Source organism: Pygocentrus nattereri, chromosome 22 (genome assembly GCF_015220715.1).
Source record: "Pygocentrus nattereri isolate fPygNat1 chromosome 22, fPygNat1.pri, whole genome shotgun sequence".
NCBI lineage: Eukaryota > Metazoa > Chordata > Actinopteri > Characiformes > Serrasalmidae > Pygocentrus > Pygocentrus nattereri.
This window is the reverse complement of record NC_051232.1, coordinates 18,602,727-18,625,492: the sequence shown is the minus strand read 5'-3', so window position 1 is coordinate 18,625,492 and position 22,766 is coordinate 18,602,727. Positions and strand designations below refer to the sequence as shown.

Genomic DNA, 22,766 nt, shown 5'->3' with positions numbered 1-22,766 from the left:
GGGGGTCGCGGAAGAATCCGGCTCATGCTCAAATACGGCAGTCTCTAATCTTCTGAAAGAAGTGTTGCATCTGGAAAAAGACATTCTTGTCGACCGCTCGCACAGGGGTCTAACTCCGAGAAAGCCGAATGGAAAACCACGGGTTATTATGGCTAAACTCCACTACTACCAGGACTGTGTTCAAGTGCTGCTCCAAGTTCGGGAGAGCGGATCGCTTCGCTACAAGGGAGAACCGATAGCCATCTTCCCAGATTACATTGCAAAGGTCACCAAGGCCCGTGCGGCGTTCAATGATGTTCGGAATCTCCTTCAAGGCTGGCGTGATGTTCGCTATTGTATAATATTCCTGGCTCGGCTCCGCATTTCATTCAACAGTGACGTGAAGGAATTTCTGGATCCTGAAAAGGCGATGAAAGGCATCACCGCAACTTGACCCATTTTGCTCTGAATGTCCCAGTTCATGCGCTTTCTATTTCAGCCTATTTCAGATGATTGTACGGACTACATTCAAGTAGTACAAATCTCTAAGCTTATGATGTAGTAACATTATGATGTAACATATTTCATTGACTCCAACAAACGCTAATATGTTAAGCTGCGCCTTTCTACCTTCGGGCTATTCTTGTCTCTTTAATTGTGGTGAGTTAGGCAGGAGCCGACAGGCTGGTCACGGAGTCGTTCCCCACTGTTAACATGTTATGTGTGATCTTTATTGTGAGGGGTGTTATAGTCACCATGCTCTCTTGGGTGACAGGGTTGGGGACCTATCACTAACCCTGCGTCAGGATATTCATATAAAAGGTATTTGTCGTGGGGACCAGGAGCATAAATTATCACTTTATGCAGACGATTTATTATTTTACATCTCTGATCCTATGAAGAGCCTTCCTAGCTTGTTAGAAATATTATGTGAATTTGGGAAAATATCGGGCTACAAGATAAATCCTTCTAAAAGTGAACTGATGCCAGTTAAAGACACTGGCAAAGGCATTCACTATAGATTAACCCCTTTCAAAATTAGTAAAGAGAAGTTTAGTTCATATATTACACGTTTTGGACATGTTCAAAACTATATCAATTCTGGCAGCCTATTTTCAATACTCTTTCAAGAATTTTAGAAATCCCAGTAGACTATTCCCATTTATACTGCATTATTTGGTGTACTCTCATCTGAGTACATATAAAGGCAATATTTTAGCCTTCTGCACTTTATTAGCCAGGCGACTGATACTGTTTAGGTGGAAAGATCCTCATCCCCCCACTTACTCTCAATTGATCAAAGAGATTACGCAATATCTCAAGCTTGAGAAGATATGTTCTTCAAGGGTCTGTACAGAGATTTTATGCAATCTGGCAGCCCTTCTTAGTTTTCCTGGAGAATATGGAAGTTGAGAATCTGAACCCATAATAAGTCATTTTCTTTTTATTTGCACATCTTTATTTTTTTTATTCATTTTTTTTATCTGGAAATGCTATGTGTCTTAGTTTTATATAAATATTGCACAGCATACATGATTTTGTTACAGGTCTGAGGGCGGGGCGGATGTGGGTGGAACTTGGGAGTGGGATTGTTGGTATTTTGCCTATTGTAAGACAATAAAAAGACTTTGATAAAAAAAAGAATGCACAATGTATTCAAAGCCATTTGTACTGTTTTAACTTCAGCTACCTTACAGATACTTTTATATACGTCTATATTGACAAAATGAAACAGCTAGCCTTGAACTTTATTTTAGCAGAAAGTATACAGAAAGTATAAAAAGGTCATAGTGAACCTCTGATTGTCAGTGTCTCCTGAAAATATAAAACGTATTTAGGCATAGAGCCACATGGTGTGCCAGAAAACCCTCTTGTGGCTCCCACAGACTCTGACAAGCACTTAAAAATACGTTCTCAGCTTAGATCTAGGGTTCCTCAATCTTTAAAAAGGCTCTTTACACTTTGCACTTCTCATTTACAAAATTCTTAAAGAGCTTTAAAAAATAGTGTTTTGTTTCCGTGGCATTGCTCTGCAGAGCACTTTTTGGCACCTTTATTTTTAAGAGCTCTGGTGGAAACGTAAAATATATTAATAGCATTCAGTGCAATTCTTTCTCAGATTTCAGACTTGGACTGTCCCACTAGCCGTTCCTCTTCTGAGTAGCGACGATAGTGATCTCTAAGCAGTGGTTCCAACCCATCCAGTGAGCCATACGCTCGCACAACACAGATGATGACTCCACCGACCACAATCACCACCAGCACCACCACAACAATCGCTATGGTGAGGATTTCGGAAAGCGTGAAAGGCCGAGCTGGAACGAAACAGATAGAGGTGAGTACCCACACTGACATCCAAGAGCACTAATTTTGTTGTAGTTAGCATTATAGTATTAGTATAGTATTATATATATCTGGATTTATTACAATAGATCTGCACCTTATAAAATACCTTGATTTCTCATCTGGTATTTTATTTTCACTGGTCAATATGACATTTGTTGCCCAGTCGTTTACATTAGCAGGTCATTTAAAGAGGAATTCCACCAATTTCTCAATTTCAGCATAAGTCAATGCTTATTATGTAAACAGTCATTCAGAGTGGTTTGGTGCAAAATGTCCTGTTCTAGGGAACTTTACTGAGTCAGAATTGTTCACAATTGTGGTGGTAATGGGAACCCGAAATGTAAAGAGTTTTACATTTTTAAGGCAATACATTTTTAAAACATTTTTGTAGATAAGTGTGCCAAACAGTCTTAGAAACTACATAAGCAAGTCACACTTTGAGGCAAGTGTGATGATTTGGGCATGTAGTTAACGTGATGCTAATTGGTGCAGTACAAGCTTCTATCACTTGTTAATTACATTAGCCTCGCAGGTCCTCTGCAAAACTCTCTCACTGATTCATCACCTAAGATGCTTATCACTGCTGTCAGAACAAAATCTCGTATCTTCATTTTTGTCTTTTTCAGTTTTCGACATTATTTGAAAATACCAGTTTTTCTATATGATGTATGTAAATTTTATGATAAATGGACCAACAGAAATGACCCAAAATGACTTGGAAATATGTCTGGTTGAATTGACTTACATTAAAAGTAAGGTAAGTTTTTTCCTTCTCCGGTAAAGTTGTCATTTTGGAGATACGATGTTTTGATCCGACAACAGTGATATCTTCCTGGGTTGTGGGGATGCTGAAGCTTATCTCAGCGCTCATTGGATGAAGGGCAGAAAACACCCTGGACAGGTTGCCAGTCCATTACAAAGCAGAGACATACACATTCACACACACACACACACACACACACACACACACCTAGGGGAAATTTAGTATCTCCAATTGCTCTGACTGCATATGTTTGGACTGTGGGAGGAAATCTGAACACCCACTGGAAACCTATGCAGATACTGGCAAACTATACAGAAAGGACCCCAGTCGTCCACTGCTAAACTAAAAACGAACTTCAGATACTGAAGTTGTTTTGGTTGACCAACTGTATTTTGGTTAATGGGACACCTGTCCATGGTGTATCCTGCCTTCCGCCCGAAGACTGCTGGGATAGGCTCCAGCATCCCCCCGCGACCCTGACAGAGAAGCGGCTTAGAAAATGGATGGATGGATGGATGGGACAATTAGTACAGATGCACCAAAATTGCTCCCACCGAAAGAGAAAAAAGAACCAAACATTTTGCCCAAAAAACCCAAAAACAATTTACTAGGACTACAGCAAGAAAGTCAAAAGTCTAAGATTTTCTAAATAATTGAAATGAGTATTAGACACATTCAAACAATTTGAGTAGCAGCAGATCAACAGTGAAAACAATGTCTGCTTGGAACCATTTCATAGGTATCTGTATCCCCATTGTCGATACTGATACTGCATTTAAGTGCTGGTATCAGTGGCCGCTACTAAAAAATAATGGAATTCATTGCCCTGAATGACCAACTGTTCTCTATTATTGAGAACTTGGGCACATACAGTGACTTACATACTGAAATCATATTAGAAAGTTCTATAGAGTCTATTTTCTTTAATATCGTATGTTTATTATGTTTATTGAAAAGGATAAATAAAACAGCAAGCTAAAAAAATTGATTTTATTGTTCGGTATGTGTTTTGTGTGTGTTGAATTTCAGTAACAATTTGTTTTAAGTTGTTATTAACAGAATAACAAAGATCTGCCACTTACTTGGCCATTCAACCTCATAGGTGTATCCCAAAGCCCCAGGAGCAGATACGAACATTTCTGCATTTGTGATTGGTGGCCAGAAAGGAACCATGTTGAAGTTCCGGTTGTGACCAATGGGAGCGTTCTCTTCAGGGTACACCGCTGTGCCTGCAACATAAGGTGTGAGGTATGTAGATTGGGTCAATGGGCAATTTTATCCTTACAGACACCATGGGACTTTTATCTGTTATTTATTTCTCTGTTTTTAGTCCCCCATGCACAGAGCCTTTTTTCAGGTTGGCGAAACTTAATTTCTTTATATTTCTTTATATTCTCAAAGGATCTTCAATTAATTACAGGCAAATAAGATAACAACGGCTGCCTGAGTGGTTGAGGAGGTGTTTCATTCTTTAGAAGGAACAAAAGCTTGGGCACTCATGGTGCTGGAGACTAATGAGACATAGGTTGATCTGCCTTTAAAATGCTTTAGATATTGCTTACGCAGCAGCTACTTCATTGAAAAGTTATATGAAATGATGATCCAATGTAGTGGCCTGATCCAATGACCTGATAAAATGGAGTACAGGTGTAGATACACCTAAAAGCAGAACAATAACAAAGCAAATGTAATTAGTTACTGTACTTAAGTAGTTTTTTCTTTTCTTTTCTTGCTTTTTTCTGAATTTATATAAACACTTTCATTTTATAGCAAGTTAGTTTGGGCTGGTTTATGTTTGTGAACAGAGACCTACAGATCAATACAGTAAAGGAAACTCATTTGAGATCCTGTGTTTAAAGTTTTTTATTCAACTTAAACTTGGAACTAAGTTGCAAATAAATCATAAACTGAAACTTTGCTTGTTTGCAAAAAGTGATTTCAGAGCCACTCGGTTCTCCCTGATGGAAACTGTTTACCTTCAGTGTTTTGTGTTTATGATCATTTTAATAGACGTCAGCGTCACTAATTAATGACATTCTATTAAAAGACTGGTTTACCAAGAGAGACGCTGGAGGACTTTCACCTGAAATGAGTTCATGAAGAAAGCTTGTTACAAAAATGGTAACAACACATTAGAGTCATATGTAATCGTGTAGTATTTCTACATTCTATATTTAAGCACATTTGAAGATAGGTACTTTAGTTCTTTTACTCAAGGGGAGGTCTAAAGGGAGGAACTTCTCCTTTTACTGGAGTAATATTTTACCTTGGGTATCTCTACTTTAACTCAAGTACATCATTTGTGTACTTCGCCCACCACTACCTAAAAGCTTCCTAGTGGTGTACAAATGATTTCAACCCTGTACAGCTGTAGAGGACTAACACATTAGAATCATTTTATACATGTATCTGCAACCAGATTGTTTTTGTGTTATTTAACTTTTTAATGGTACTGTATGTAGTATGTGTGTGTGTGTGTGTGTACCAGGACTGTGTCTCTGGAGCCACTCGTCGAAGATGGCATCAGTGAAAGTGTGCAGCAGGACGAAGATGGGGTCGTTGGGGGACAGATGCGTCTGACCGCCTGTCCCGTTCAGAAACAGGTGAGCCAGGTTGTGTAGACTCCGCACCACTGGGTCATACTCCCCCTGGGGGGCACTGTAACCTAAAACACAAAACACAAATGGTATATGCCTGTGTGTGTGTGTGTGTGTGTGTGTGTGTGTGTGTGTGTGTGTGTGTGTGTGTGTGTGTGTGTGTGTTTAACAGTAGCTCCAACTTAGAGATGCACAAGTAGGATGTCAGTAGTAGTGCAGTGTAATGTGTCAGGGCTGTACGATATAGTTTGGCATTGATGACTCAACACCAAAACAACTATAACGCTACCGAGACTTTCCTAAATGTTTCCGTAGTGACTGCTTCAGAATTACTTTGGCTTATTGTGCTGGTCATCATGTGGCCAAGAGGGGAAAATATTGTAAAATACATGGGTGTGGCTAAAATATGGCTCTCCACATAGACAGCATTTTACTTCACAACATGCGTGCTCCAGACAAGAAGGCTGTCTCAGTTCTTAGATATCTGAAATATGCTGTCTAATAAAGTATCTCACTTTGACTGACTATCGAGAGCACTGGGTGCTTCCTCAGGAGGCTGGTTCCCTAACCTCCAGCCCATGACTGGCCCCAGCATGCATTAGCATGCATGCTAGCGGATTTAGAAGCTTTAGGCTCGTTTTGAATAGCCAGTTAGCATTAGCTAGCAAACTTGCTGGCTAATGACCAAGTAGCTTAACTAGTGACAGGTTTTTCACGTACATGAGTAGTTCCCCCTTTTCAGGGAGCAGATCAACGTATAGAGACAGAAGCTGCGTATCGGGGAGAAAAGCTCTGCTTTGGCAGCTGGGAAGTAAGAAAGTTAGGGGTGTTGGTTCACCAGTTAGATCAGCGGTTGTCAAATCTTCTGCACAAAGGCTGTAGCTGCTGGTTTCATTGGAAACCCGCAGGAGCTCCCCTGATTCCTCTAAATCAGGAAAACGATTAATCATGAAAACCTACAGCCAGTCTCTGCAGTTATGGCTCGACACCAGTGAGTTAGTCATGCACGCTCAGTTATAGGGCAAAATATAACCGCGAATCATAACTTACAGTAAGTAGAAGCAATTTGCTTGTGTGGTTGAGCACTTAACTAATCTGGTTACAATTTTAGTTGAATAATGTTGGATATTTTTAGAGGACTTTACTTGTCCTCTAAAAAAAGGAAAAAACCCAGTTTGATTTTGTTTTCGCGGTTTTCTGCAGTTGTGTGTGGTTTGTGTAGATTTCAGTTTGATGTATGTATTAATGTGCATGTCTTATTAAAACAAATAAAACCATAACTGCTTTTAAAAATAATTTTCTCAAACGGGCACCAAGAGGATTTAGGAGATTAATGAACCTCGGTTTACTGTTGATTTTTCCTCCATCAGAGTGCTTGGAGGAAAGTTTACATTTGTAAATTTAAACTGTTTAAGAGCAGCAAGTAGCACTCAAATTCTTTCATTTCAGCATTTGAACACAACTGTTGTCTATTTTGCTGTTTCATTCTATATAAACCGTCAGAGCAAGGTGCATGTTGGCTAAATGTAATTGTGACGGCTGAAGTAAGTAAAGCCAGTCTTGTGCAGTGGGCGGGAACAAGCGGTGATGTCATAGTTGCCTAATCTGTTTTATAAGGTTAGATGATGGTTGGAACGCTGCCTACTTAGACAGCTGCCTATGTAGACAGTGGCTACTTAGAGAGCTCACCAGGCTTTGGGACACCCCCTATGTCTTGGGAGTGACATGAAAACATTGGGGAGCATTTTTTGAATGAAGCTTCCTTATTTACAGATTAAACTCATAATACATTTTAATGTTTCAATTTGACTTTTAAAAAATGAGAAAAGTGTGTAGCACCAATTTGAAAAAAAGAAGTTATTTTCACAAGTTGACATTTAGGGGTTACGGAAAGTACCCTAAAGTAAAACACCCTTATTAATGATTGTATTTTATATATTTAGCTTATTATTATCTCTCTTATAATCCAGTCTGAATACTTCATTGTTTTTTTATTTTTTGACTGTGAGACTAATTTTTAGTATTCAAATGTAACACTGTGAATAATGTACACCTACAATTATATATATATATATATATATATATATATATATATATATATATATATATATGTATGTATGTATATATATATATATATATATATATATATATATATATATATATATATATATATATATAGTATATATAAAGTATAAAAGTGGCATGGTGGGTAGTGCTGTCGCCTCACAGCAAGGAGGGCCTGGGTTTGAGTCCCTGGCTGGGCGACCATGGTCCTCTCTGTGTGGAGTTTGCATGTTCTCCCTGAGTCTGTGTGGGTTTCCTCCCACAGTCCAAAGACATGCAGTCAGGCTGTTTGGACATGCTAAATTGCCTCTTGGTGTGAATGTGTGTGCAATGGTCTGGCAACCTGTCCAGGGTGTATCCTACCTTTTGCCCAATGACAGCTAGGATAGGCTCCAGCACCCCTTGGGAGCCAGAAGTAGAAGCGACTTAGAAGATATGTGTGTGTGGGTGTATACTGGACTCAGAGCTCACTGCTTTTTACCACTATGTAGACTGCCCCACTAGGAAGAGCAGGAAAATCGATTTCCTTCACGCCAATGTGAAGGATGCATACCTTGCCAGACCCCTGCCCCACTGGAGAAATCTGATCACAACCTGGTCTACCTGTAGCCTCAGTACAAGCTCCATGTCCAAAGACAACCTGTAACTACACGCTCCTTCAGGAAATGGTCTCATGAAGCCGAAAGTCCACTTGAGAGAGTCTTACAGGAAGAAGGTGGAGCAGAAGTTAAGGGAGAATAACATGAGGAAGAAATGGAATTGTATGATGCCCATTACAGGCTGTAAGCAGAGGATGAAGAGTGATTTAGAAGGTTACGGAGAGAGAAGCACTGAGTTCAGCACAAACCACACAGCCACCCCCCCCCCCCCCCCCCCTTTTCACAGTATCACATTAGATCTGATCTGCAGGCCCACTGTAGCTCCACCTTCTTCCCATCTGCAAATCTTCACTACAGATCATGTTAAACGTGAACTAAGGAAAATCCACGGAAAAACAGCTGGACTGGACAAAGTGTGTCCTAAACTACTAAAGTCCTGTGCTGCTGAGCTGGGGGCACCTCTACAGCACATTTTCAACTTGAGTCTGCACTTGGAGAGGTTTCCAACACTGTGGAAGACATCATGCCTCATTTCAGTGCCCATGAGGGGGCTACCCAGTGAACTCAATGACTTCAGGCTCCAACATTGCACGTCATGAAGACCCTGGAGCGCTAGCTTCTACACCTTCTCAGACCCCAGGTTCAACACACAATGGACCCCCTGCAGTTCACCTACAGGGAAAAAGTGGGAGAAGAGGATGCCATGCTATTCTTTCTCCTCTGGGCCCACACTCATCTGGACATGGATGATAGTGCTGTAAGAGTCATGTTCTTTCATTTTTCCAGTGCCTTTAACACCATTCAGCCTCTCCAATTGAGAGATAAGCTGGCAAGCATGAAGGACTGAACATCAGAGACTGTAATTAACAGCACAAGAGCACCACAAGGCACTGTACGTTTCCCCTTTCTCTTTACACTGTACACCTCAGGCTTTAAGTACAACTCTGAGACGTGTCACATGCGAAAGTTTTTGGATGACACTGCCATTGTGGCATGTGTAAGGGGAGGTCAGGAGGAGGAGGACAGGAATCTGGTGAAGGACTTTGTAGTCTGGTGCTGTAGGAACAACCTGCTACTGAACACTTCCAAGACCATGGTGATGGTGGTGGACTTTCGGCCAGTGGAGGGATAGGCCACTCACACAGGTAGTCTCTATTGAAGTGGAGAGGGTTAAGACCTACAGGTATCCCGGACTGCAACTGGATGATAGGTTGGACTAGTCAGCCAACACAGACATCCTGTACAGGAAGTGGCAAAGCCGGCTCTATTTTCTGTGGAGGCTGGGGTCCTCTATAATCTGTCCATGGTTGCTAGCTGTCTTTTTTATGCTGCGGTGTGCTGGGGATGAAGCATGAAAAAGAGAGACAAGATGCGACAGGACAAGATGCGACAGGACAAGCTGGTCTGGCGTGCAGAGTCAGTGCTGAGTGTGGAACTGGGCTCTGTGGTTAAGGTGGCAGAGAAAAGGACAAACTGCTGTACATTATGGAGGATGATGGCCACCCGCTGCACACCATCATCATCACAAGAAGAGCATGTTTAGTGGCAGGATGCTGTCACAGAGGTGCTCAACTGACAGACTCAGGAGATTCTTTGTCCCTACAGCCATTAGACTCTTCAACTCTTCCCAGTGGAGCAAGAAGAGGAGAGAGAAAAGGGAAGAGGATAGATTAGGAATGAACCTCTCAGGCTAAATTACAGGCTTATTTTATCTGTCAGCACATATGGACACCTTCTATCTATTAACATGAATAATAATATCATACATATTTTGTTGCTTATTATAGTGGCATTTTTTCTCTTTACTTTGTGTCACTAAAATTCTTAGTCTGATCTGCATATTTGCTGTAAATATTTTCAAAAACTACGTTGACAATGATAAATAAGATGGTAAATAAGAAGTGAAAGTGAACTATTGATAACTATCATAGCATAAATCAACAAATGTTCGCAAGGCTGGAAAGCATGATTACTGGTAAGTGTCACTATTGGCTATAACTAAATGAAACACCAATCTATTTCATTGAGATTTAATTTGTAAATGTGCATTTATGCTTGGATGTGAATATAGGGTCTAGAGATGTAATGGAATACAGGTATTTAGAATGTGTATCTTAGCAAAGAAATTAAGTATCTGTATTCAACCCAGGATACATTTTATAAAGGCAATATTCAGAATATGGTTACCTTTGATGTTTTTAAATGATACCCACTACTTTTTAAAAATGTACACCATTTTTGACAGAAACAACATCAGTGCTTGTTTGTTAACTATTTTAAAATCAGTGCATAGTGTGTAAACATGTAATCTAAAGAGGACCGCAAAAAACAGCTTCTTTACAAACACTGAAGGTCTTGCTAAAGCCTGAGTAGACTGATAAATAAGTATGAAAAATGTATTTATCTGTGGTATTGAGCTCTGCTAAAGCCTGAGTAGACTGATAAATAAGTATGAAACATTTATTTATCTGTGGTATTGAGCTCTGCTAAAGCCTGAGTAGACTGATAAATCAATGTGTTGAGTCAGTTACTAATCTCAGTGTTACTGAGCTCTTTTGAGGGACGATGAAGCCATCTCCTCAGTAGTGGACATGTTCACAACTGATGATCGTAGCATTGGTGCTGTACTGGACTTGTGTTTGTGTGTGTGTTTTATGACAAGTTACATACATGTCATGAACTGACATTAACATGGTAACTCAATTTATTTTCAGGATTTTGTTATTGGGATATGTTGATTTGTTTGCATAGTTTATGACTAGGAGAGCCAAAATAATGCTAAAAATTTGGTAACTTCATTTAAAATAAAAATTTTTTTAAATCACTTTTCTTAAAAGTACATTATTCATGAAACATTAACAGAAGAAGTGCATTATGAAAACTGTCAACTAGTAATAGCAAGAAATAGTATGAATAAAAAAGCCATATATTGTAAAGGAATATGTATTGAACACATAAGGGCAGTTTTCAGGCATCCACTTTTCCAAAGTATTCTGCTCAATACTGTGTGTATCTCACCTTCAATAGTGTTTCTGAAACTCCTGGAGGAGGTAGAGTAATATGGAGGTGTATCAAATGTGTTCAGGTCCAGGCAGTCAATGATATCTTGAGGTTCCGGTAGTTTCTGAACCATCGGCCTAGCCACATTACCGGCAGGGTTCCGTCTGATTGGCCCGCCCTCTGTACCTACACACATGCAAGGCATGCATAATAGCATGATAATACCCAAAGATGCTTTCTAATTGCACACATGCTCATATAAACGTGTACAGTTTCCTACATTTAAACAGAATGTCAAAGAAATTTACCCTCATCTAATGTCCAGAATTCAGCTCATGAAGGCCTGAACAATTAGCTGATGAGCTGAATCAGGTGTGTTTAAAGAGGCAGTGTGCTGAAGTCTGCAGTGTTTTGGCCCATCAGGACTGGAGCCTGACACATGCTGAGAAATTCTAGCTGAAGTCAGACACGGCTCAAACTGTGTTACTGCACCCATTACTGCGACAAGATCTTGTTGTTTTTGTAAGACGCATGACATGTTTCAGTGAATGTTTGCTTTCTTTCAGTATTTTTATGTTAGCCTTACATCGCTTTAGTTAATTAATATACATCTCCTGCTGCTTGTCTTGGGTGACAAGTTACCGTGCAAAGGGTGTCAGTCACTCAGTGAGTCAGTAAGAGACAGTGACTCAGTAGTTCTGATATTAGCCCTTCAGATGTTATTTCATATCCAAATATATGATACTGTTTACTTGGTGATTTACGTTTTTTAAAGAAAACATGAGATACAAACTAAAGTTTTCATTTATAAAGGATACTTTAAGGGATCACCTCAAATCTGTATGGATTTCACACATAATTGCTTGAATGCAAGTTTGAAAGCCACCTCATTTGAAGTTGATGTGCTGTTGTAGACCGTGTGCTCTCTGTGGTGAAGTAATTGCTTTCTTACAGCAGGAGGTTAAGTGAGGTTAAACTGACTAGTGCACGTGATGGTAATTTTAGGTTTTGGCCACACAAAGCTGCATCTCTCTAACTAGCTCACATGCCTGCCAGGATTATTTCAAAACTGTGTGGGTGTGTGTGGTGAATGTGTTCTATGCGCCATGTGATGTGTATGTCTGTCTGTTTCTATTTATGAATATGTTTATTTATTGTTCTGCTCCATTGTTAATAACAGCTCTGTCAAACTTACAGGAAGCATTTATGACTTGTGTCTTTAAAGCTGCACTGTGTATGTTTTGGAGATGTGGAGACCTCTGTTGTGGAAATGTGTAAATGGCATGCAACATGTGGAAAAAGATTTTTTAATGTGGGTTGTGCTGTTCTCACGCTATGCGATGCCAACTTCTGCACGCACATGTTGCATGGAAAACACTGATCTAATGATCATTTTGTCCAAACAAATTGAAAAAGTTGCACTGTGTAAGATTTGGAGACCTCTCTGGTTGAAACGTGTAATTGCATGCATTATGTGGCCCATTGGAGACGCATGCCCCCTTAGAGGGACTGTTTATTGGGTTACCAATATTGTTTTCTGTTAGTTTTAAACATGCTATGTGTTTGCATGCATTATTTTGTGCTGGGCAGTGAGTGTAGTTAGTGTGGGTTGGGGCGTCACCATCAGTGGGTTTTTTTGGCTTTAAGATTAAGTGACTGTTGTTAGTCCCACAAAGGGGAAATTTCACCTCTGCTATCTAACCCATCCATGCAGTGAAACACCACATACACACTAGTGAGCAGTGAGCACACTTGCCTGGAGCGGTGGGCAGCCCTATCCGTAGCATGCAGGGAGCAGTTGGGAGTTAGGTGCCTTGCTCAAGGGCACTTTAGTCACGTACTGTGAGCTCTGGGGATTGAACTGGCGACTTTCCGGTCACAATGCTGGTTGCCTAACCTCCAGCCCAGGTAACCTCCCTACTATTTTTATATTGATGCAAGTGACTTTTTTCTGCTTCCTGTTCAATAAAGAGCAATATTCAAGCAGAAATTATGGTTCTCGATTCTTCTTCACCAAGAGGCCACAATATCTTTTGACAATTTGCATTTGAAACCTAAACATCCAGCTGGACCTTCTTTATGAGCCTGTCCGTGTGACGTTAATATTCAAAGACGGATGATTGTGTCTGGAAAAACTCACAAAAACTGACCTGACACCTCTAAATTATTTCAGGTTTCACAGGGAGGCTCGCAGAAGCACATGCACACCATATTTGATGGCTTGAATAGGTAAAGATGTGTAGAGACAACTTTTCATAACCTTTATGAATCTGCTAAACCTGTTCGCCTGTTACCACTGTGTTCAGGTTTGTCTTCGATATGTTGTGACATGCACTCAGCTTCACTTCAAACCTTAAAACTAGAGCTTCACAAATTTACTTGCATGAAACTATTTCCTTTTGTGATGGGCAAAGTCATAGCTGTGGGAGTTCGTTAAGTGTGCAGCCTCTAGTTACATGAATGTGATAAATTTTTGAAAGTGTCATGTCATCTTTAGTTATTAGATAATGACGTTAGTTAGGGAGGACATTAGGTGGTGTTATAAATGAATGCAAATGTTAATTTATTTAGCTTCTTCTCAGATAAAAAAATTCATTTTGTGAAGTGGGTTGCCATGCCTCTTATCCTCTCCTACCACTACTCCTACATTTCTTTTTAGGTAGTCACCAGGAGGACTTCTCTGTTTAGGTGCTTATGTAACTTGAGAATTGAAAAATATATAAAGTCCCAATGTCCCACCAAGTAGAAAGAATACGGCAATACCTAGACTGATGGAGCGCTTGACCTGTTTCCTGGTTGATGCATATAGCGCTTCTTAAAATGAGTATTTTACCAAGGCCTAGGAAAGCTATGTCAACCCTGTTACAGTTAAATACACTTAAGGTACAGAGGACTATTGGTAGCTTTGTAAAAGGGTCCAAATTGGCCTCTGTTTTAATTATTCATAATCCTGATTTCATACAAGCTTGTTGGGATGGAGACAGGCTTTTGACTTTGCATTAAAAGGCAACCAAAGATTAGCTAAGGTTGACTCTGTAATATTATTTACTTAGACTCTTTTTTTACATTTTTGTAAATTTTGAAATGATATCATCAAGAATTATCCTATAATCAAGAAATATTGTGCTTAGAATAGCTCAGCTAGTTTCCACTGAAGTCCCTGTAGTTACTGGATAAAAAGCCTTAGTATGTAATAAGCCTGGGATTTTAGGGGTTAAGTTCCGCACTCCATTCTACAAGGTATAGAGGCCTTAAATGAACTCCATAGGGCCATAACTCAGCAACCATTGTAAGACTGTCTGTGATCTCTGAATTTGAAACAAGACCCACCTGACCACCCCCTCTCTATTTCTTTCTCTGTACTGAGCCTGTTGGAAAAGTTGAATTGAAATGTATTTTTTGTGTAATGTAACTTATTTAGTGCTTTCAAAGGCAAAAAACAATAGAAGGATCCTTAAAAACACACTGGCTATCATTTTTGTTAGTGAGTTATGATCAAAATTACCTAAGATTGTCACTACGGAAGTCTTTTTACAAAATGTTTTTGTATTTTGGAATGGAGCATTCAATAATTTAGGTACAGGGTCACACAAAGCAAAAGGAGTCCAAGTGAGTTAAGAGACCCGAATGGATCTATGTGTGTGTGGGTCTCTTACTGTTGCAGACGGTCCCTAGTGTCTCATACTCCTCCACACTCTCACAAAGCACTCTCCACTGGGAGAACACAGAGTTGGAGCTGATTCCATTCATATCGAAACTGCTCCTGGCTCCCAGCAGGTCATCCGTACAGATATCACACTCGCTGCTTCCAGTGGCAAAGTTCCAGTAAGGCAAAGCAAATGTTGGGTCCCCAAGCATGTCCTGGACACAGACATATACAAGTGAGAGCACTGCCTCGAAAGTTTGAAGACACCTAAATATTTTTGAGAAATGATTATGTTTACTTTGTTAGCTTTCTAGCATAACTTTAAATAGCACTGCTGGCATTGTTCTTTGCGGAAACTGCAAAACTAAAACAATGAACGAAAGTGCTGCCTTGGGAAAAATGCCGTAGAGCACACTGTGTCTCCTTTTTGTGATGTCAGCACTCAATAGGACAAAAGAGTTTCAATATGTGCTATAAAAGTGATATAAAAGTATGAGGAACTGAAAAGGGTCTACAGAATAATGGAAGCACATGAAACACCTACCACAGGCGCACTTTGTAGGTTTACTATTATTCACTGTGGCTCATCATTTGCTGCACAAATTATCAGCCCCGCTCTACCCTGTTCGTTGGTGGAAGGAGACCACCAAAGGACTGCCACTAACCAGATGTGACATTGATGGTGGGCCATTTTCAGCACAGCAATGACACCAAGATGGCAGCAACATTATATTATGTGGCAGTTGGTTGGTACAGTGTAGTAGGTAACACCTCTGCCTTCTACATGGTAGACTGAGGTCCAGACCCCAGCCTAGGCAAGCACCCTACACTATGCCAATAAGAGTCCTTGGGCAAGACTCCAAACACTACCTTCGCCTACCTGTGTAAAATGATCAAAATCTGGATAAGAGCGTCTCTTAAGTGCTGTAATTATAAATGTAACCTACAAAGCACTCCTATGTGGTAGGTGTTTCTGGTAAAATGGCCAGTGAGTATTTGGTGTTTTTATTAGACCCTGCTGTACCTAAAAATTTCAAATGAGGATTCGAATGAAGACTAACTGGTGCTAAAATGTGTTAACTGTCACACATTAGTCAGCTATAATCATTTGTATATTTGTTAAATGATACAGGGGTGTGCTAAGACAAGTGTTCCCTCTATTGTTTATAACACTGTGGAAATATCCTATTCCAAATAAGGGGTTATTTTAAAAATAAGCTACTGTTTTGACATAATCAGTAAAAATCTCTAGAAAATAAGCCATTGAGCCGACAGTGAGTTTCCAGTTTAAAATATTACGTTACAGAGCTGGACTGTGTTGTTGTAGCTGCACAAAACTATTCAGGTTGGAAACAACTGTGAATTTGCCACAGTGCTACCATAAGCGTCTATTCGCAGATGTCCAAAATAAATACTGTTTGAAATGAAAAAACAAGCTCTGGTTCACAGATTTTGACAAAAACTATGTTGTGTGCTATGTTTCTCATTGGGTTGAGTGAGATTTTTGTCACTGTAAAGCCTGTAGCAGCCTTGCAACAGTAGCTATGAAAGAGTGCATTTGTGGGAGAAGTATGATCAATGTGAAGTTTGAGATTTTAAGGTGTGTTTCACTGGCTAAGAACTTTGTTTAGATTGTTTCATTTTCCAGATGTCCTAAAGCTGTAAAATTGCCTTTGCCATTTCTTTCCTGTGTCTGCCTAACTTGTAACAAAGTTACACCTCTGGCCTCACCTGCATGTCTCTCTCCAACTGCAGCAGGTGAAAACGGTGCCAAGTGAGGAATCCAGGGCCTTCATGAGAGAAGTCCACTCCTCCGAAGCTGTCCTGTCCATGCCCCATGTAAGTCTTTCCGACAGAGTAATAATGAGTCCAGACGAAGAAGTTATAGATCGTGATGTTCTCGAACTGAACATTGCTTCCATCCGTGCTGAAGATCTCCTCATAGCGCCGTGTGCAGATGACGATATCGGGGTGGATGGTCCGCTTAGCTCGGTCCATAGCTCTAACAAATGCCTGCTTTTCCTCAGGAGACATCTGCATGATGTTACGACGCACTGGATTTGTGAGTACATGGACGTGAATGAGAAACACGCATAGACACACAGTTGTGTGCAAAAGTTTGGGTGTACCTGGTCAAATTCCATGTTTTGTTTAATTTTCTAAGTGAAGATAATTTAATACATTCTGTACAGAGAAAATAATGTCTATGTACATATCTAGCTAGGTGCATGAACAGGTATATGGTTATACAGTCAGACAGACAGATGGATAGATAAACAGGGAGACGGATGCACATAGGTAGGTAAATGGACAGGTAAACAGACAGATAGATAGATGGGCAGACAGGTAGATAGGTCAACAGATAGACAGACAGAAAGACAGATAGACAGACAGGTAGACAAGGTTTCATAACTAAAACCTACCCAATATTATCTGTCTTTAAAAAATTAACGCTGCACTATGTAAGTTTGAAGGATGTGGAGACAGCTGGTGGAAATGTGGCATTGCATGCAAAATTCTTAAGCATATTTTGTAACATGGGTGCTTTTACATTTACATTTACAGCATTTTGCAGACGCTCATATTCAGAGCGGCTTACAAGAAGTGACAAAAGAGCTTTGGACCTCTCCCCTGAGCGGGTGAATCTGATGACTGCAATCATTTTGAAAGAGGATTCAAAGAGAACTTAGTCAAAACTTGGTGAAGGATGTGTCTTTTTAAGGGAATTATGTATTGTTGTAATATCTTCATCAGTGCAATCAATTTTCACTTTTATTTGAGAGTTTGGCTTCCAACGATATTGAAAACAAGATGATCAAGAAAAAAAATGTATTGTACTGCATTGTGCAATGATGTGCCCTCTGCCTGCTCATAGGTTTGTGCGCACTGGTATGAGCATATTTGCATCATATTTGCATCTGTAAATGGTGTATCCTTACCTACGTTGACTCTCCGGTCACAGTTAGGGCCAGTCAGTCCATGTTTGCATCGTCCACAGTGGTATCCACTAAAATTGTCATTACACCGACAGGTTCTGTTAAAGAAGCGCTGCGGCCATCTTTCTCGGTCATCCCGTCCGCTGTGCGGGTACTGTGGCCCATGTGGACGGCCATCAACAGCCACCAGCGTACATCTGCCCCGTCCAATGCTAAATCCACACTCATCATTGGCTCGGCTGGTGGGTGATGGACAGCAGGTGCCACTCCGGAGTCCCTCAGGTGTCACACATTGGCGTGGAAACTGACCTTGAGTCACCACAACATAAGTGCACACCAACAAAACTCTCCACCACATCCTATGGGAACCATGAAAAATAAACACTATCACAGGAAAACAATAGATCAATCCCAACTGAATTACAGAAGAAAATGCCTAAGGAGCTTTTCCACTGCATCAGGCTGTGAATCAGTCAAAAATGGCTAGTGAGTGTGCATGTGCACAGATTTTACTCAGTAATCTAGTGAAGCTGTGCAGAACATTGGCAAAATCCTTTCAGCCTGATGGGAATTTAAAGCACAGAATTTGGTTACTTATTATAAATCGGTTTTGCTACAAATTGCAAGCGATAAATTGAAAATGCTCAAATAAGGTTGCAATTTACCTTCCATTAAAGCTGACTACATCACATAAGTGATGTAAAAGCAGTTACACTATTTTGTGCCGTCTTGTTTTGTGAATTTTCATACTTATTGTAAAGTTTAGTTCATTTGTTCACTAGATAAGGAACTACTGCTAAATGTTAGAACATGTTCAGTTCAGGCTAACTAAAGCACCGACAATAGGTCAGACAATAGTGATGCTAATTCAAATTTAAGGGAGTGAATTGATGCAACTGCCATTGAAACGTGACATTAAACCCATTCCGTGATGTTTGGATCTGTAACATTAGCTTAGCGAGCGCATCATACAGTGACACATGTCACAGTACAGGTTTGATTCTATCTAAGAAGTGCTCTACTAAGTTTAGATGATAAAACCGTCTGTGGAAGACGTTCCGGATGGCTCAGAAAGTATATGTGACGGATGAGCCCACTGATACTACACACTTCAGAGACAGTGGATGTGTGGGTGCTCCACCTGAGCACCTGTAGATTTTAGTGCAACTCGAGGCCACACACTCCACACACACTTACACACATTTCAGGGATGGGAAAAGAGATATGAGAGTTTGATTTAAGGCCATAAGCTAAAGCCCCAGAACTGTCTGAGCCAAATCAGCTTTCTCACTTTTACACACACCTACAGCCACATAACAACCGGGGAATCTTGAACTTATGACCTTATATGTAGGTCATAAACTTTCAATTTCAATATATGTAACTTTATATACTTGTTGTGTATGTTAGACAGCAGGTAAGGGTGAGTTTTATGGCTGGTTTGTATTGCTCATGCCAGGTACTGCGCTGTTCTATTGACAACTTCAAATTTCTGTGCATTAAAGACAACCTTAACTTTTATTATCGGATGCGCTTCTTCATTACTGAAGAAATCCTGCTTATTTTAGGTTTGAGAACAACAAATTTTACTGTTTGGGACTGTAGCGTTTTGGCTACGCTAAGCTTAGTGAGCAGGTCAAATGTGCCACACACCACAGTTCAGGTTACAGCTAACTGATGCTAAAATGACACCTTTATCTTTAGAAGATGTTTGAAAATTCGACTGGAGCAGCTAGAGTTAGGGTATAAGCTGAAGCTTAATATGATCTTTGTGTGTAGCACTTAGTCCTCATTTATTTTTTCCCGGCTCTGATCAGTGCCACCCATCAGTGAGCCCCCACACCACCATTCAGTGACCCCTCGAAAATATAAATTCAGACATACAGTAGAAATTTAACATCAATTTTAATATGCCTTGCCAAAATGATCATTTGAATCATTATGAAATACCATTATTGTTTTTTATTACCTCAGTACTTTATACCTTTTACCACCCAACCCTGTTTTGCATCGTCAATTTATAAAAGTTTGACGTTTTGGGACTTGTGTAATTTGCACAAGTTGAGCCTGTATGTGAGATACTCTCTTTCATAGCCATATTGAGCAATTTGAACAGTTTCCATGTAAGAAGACTGTAATATTTTCCTGACATTTCTCGTTTTCATTTTCCTCCTAACTGTTTCTCTCCACCATGCTGCTTGCTTTTTTTTAGGTTTTTTAAAAGGTACATGAGAGAAAATGGTCACATTACATGAAATGTACGTGTAAATGCGCTAAAGATGAATGGAAAGAAGTTTTGTTCGCATTAATATAATATAACTAGCAATTTTCGTCCCCATTTCCTACATCAACAAACTTTTAAAGTGTAAATGTTTTTGGTAAACAAATCCTTTGGTTGAAATCATAGCCAATGTTTGGATAGATCAGTTAAAGTGTTTTACTTTATACTATAATTTAAATCTTTAGGAATAAATATCGGATTGATATGGAAAGCAGATCATTCAAAGGTTGTTTTAACATTGATGGTTAGCTAAGTCAACAACATCAATATGTGCCACCATTGTTTCATTATCAAACTCATATTATCAGAACCAAAACAAAGAACTCTGCAGTGTTTTTCACGCATTCCAGGGTTCGTTTTACTGGTCAGCATTATCTACTTTAAGCAATGTGTGTATTTTATGTAATTAATGGGAAAAAAGTTTTGAATCAGTGTTTAATAATAATATATAGCCTATTCTGCTGTAGACATGCGTATGAAATGATTCTGATATGCTAGTCCCATTCATAGGTTTCTAATTAGTAGTACGCAAGGAAGATATAAATAAAAAAAATAGAAACTGTAGATGTCCAGACTGATGAGCTGTAGATCCTAAAATGACAGAGAAAGCTGTATAATATTGAGATTGAAGTAATAATAAAATTTTGAATTTGTGTAAGAATATTTCTCAGGGCAGAGAACTTAACAGAAACGAATGAAAATGGTTAAAGTATATTAATCATCACTGAATATCATGTAATAACTCTAAAAATACTGAAAAAAATGTCTAAAAGTACATTACAGCTAATAGTTTGCAATATTTACAGCCTCACTGTATAAGTTATTATTGTATTATTATATAAAATAACAAAAAAAATGTTTTAAAAAATGTCAAGTGATTCCAAACTTTCGAATAGTAGTGGACACAGGACGTCGCTGTCAAGAAAACTGTAAATGAATTAGAGAAGAAGGCACTTGAGGAACTTTTCTACTGCACACTATATAAATCAGCCAAATATAAGAAGTACACATTTGTGATACTCGTCTTCAGACTGTAAAGTATTTGAAAGAACAATAACAGCTCCATTTGTTAAGAATACATAATAGAAAGCTCTCATAGACATTTGTGTCTGTATTTGTTTATTTCTTTGTTTCAGGTAATGTTATTTTTCGCAAAGTAATAATTGAATGAATTGATTTTCAGTTCAGTAAAAATGCCACAAACATACGGAACCTCACAAAGCTGTCGTATGTGTTTGCTTGTTTCTTTACTTGTTTGTTTGATCGTAGGTAGTGCCATAGTTGTATGCGAAAGTTTGTGCGCTCCTGGTTTTGTTGATTGTTCTAATGAAAAAGAATTGAATGCACAGTTACTGTTTATTTGCTTAACGCTAAAAGTTTTGGTGAATTTAATATGTTTTTTTTTCCGTTGAACTCCGCAGGTAAATATACATCATGCACTGAAATTTGCAGAAAAAATGCTAGAATTTGACGTTCCCTGTAGAAGATACATTAACTTACTTCCACCTAGAAAATCCAACTTTTGCGTACGACTACAGTTACAGCTATATTCACTTCTAAACCGATTTTATGGCTTAGGTGAAAATGCATCTAAAATGAACAAATGAAACATTTATGATTCATTTAAAATCTAAAGCACTGTTAACATGTGATTTCAATATTTTATGCAAAAATCCAATACAGTATGTTAAGAAATGAATGTACCTGATATCCGTTTTCTCTCTTTCTCTGTCTGACTCACTCCCCTACTTCCCCTTCTAGTGCCCCTTGGACATTTTTATTTATACCCCTCCCCTCATGACTCTACACATCCCGCTGATCCCTTCATCTCGTGATCAGTTGCCCTCCGGGGGGGGCTTTTTGCTGCTACTCATGCTAATAGAAATGTGCAGTGAAATAGCTCTGAGAATTTGCTTAAAAGGGCAAATTTATGTAAGAGGACAGAAAAAGACTTTTCTTCCATGAAAGGAAAGCCAAGTGCTCAAATATAGAGTGTAAAAGACCGTGTCCTATACATGAATGTGCATGTGCTCTCTACATAAGTGGTTCTTAATAACAGGTGGGCCTCAAAAGCATCATTTACTGGGAGAGCCAGTGGTCCTGAGTGAGCCAGTAATGGCACAAAAATCAGTGAAAAAATAAATTGACTTTACAATAAGCTTAGAAATAGAAAATGGTTTTAAACAGTGGGCAATATTAAAAAAAAGCACAAAAGCTAGCTTCATCAGTTTTTGCCCCTTGCCTCTAGAAACATAATACACACCCACACCACCACCACCCCACACACATCCACAACAGTCCACCTGTTGCATTCTCTCTTGATATTTTACGTTCAGTGATGCTGTCACATATTGTGGCACATACACATTGCTTTAGATTAGCAAAACATAGATGAAAACAAAAACGATTTAAGTCTTCTTCTTCTTCTTCTTCTTTCGGCTGCTCCCTTTAGGGGTCTCCACAACGGATCATCTGCCTCCACCTTGCCCTATCCATTGCCTCCTCTACTTTCACACCAACCATCTCCATGTCCACCTTCACTATATCCATAAACC

The 22,766-nt window shown here is 39.4% G+C and overlaps 1 protein-coding gene across 1 annotated transcript; it reads right to left on the bottom strand.

The window, feature by feature from the left end:
- Positions 1–1,611: 1,611 nt before the first annotated feature.
- tyrp1b (tyrosinase-related protein 1b) lies at positions 1,612–21,951 on the bottom strand. The gene is made up of 8 exons (XM_017709420.2): positions 21,916–21,951; positions 17,934–18,289; positions 16,726–17,048; positions 15,005–15,209; positions 11,367–11,534; positions 5,574–5,753; positions 4,171–4,317; positions 1,612–2,294 (listed from the first exon to the last, which is right to left on the bottom strand). Exons 2-8 carry the CDS (start codon positions 18,286–18,288, stop codon positions 2,095–2,097), a joined length of 1,578 nt encoding a protein of 525 aa, XP_017564909.1. The 5' UTR covers position 18,289; positions 21,916–21,951; the 3' UTR covers positions 1,612–2,094.
- Between the last annotated feature and the right edge of the window lie 815 nt (positions 21,952–22,766).

What these genes read in the sequence shown, in the direction of transcription:
- tyrp1b (XM_017709420.2), bottom strand. Translation starts at nt 18,288, where the DNA reads ATGTGGTGGAGAGTTTTGTTGGTGTGCACTTATGTTGTGGTGACTCAA. An exon ending in ACTAGGGACCGTCTGCAACA is followed by an intron (nt 11,535 to 15,004) that starts GTAAGAGACCCA and finishes GCATGTGTGTAG; the next exon opens with GTACAGAGGGCGGGCCAATC. An exon ending in TTTCAGAAACACTATTGAAG is followed by an intron (nt 5,754 to 11,366) that starts GTGAGATACACA and finishes TTTGTGTTTTAG; the next exon opens with GTTACAGTGCCCCCCAGGGG.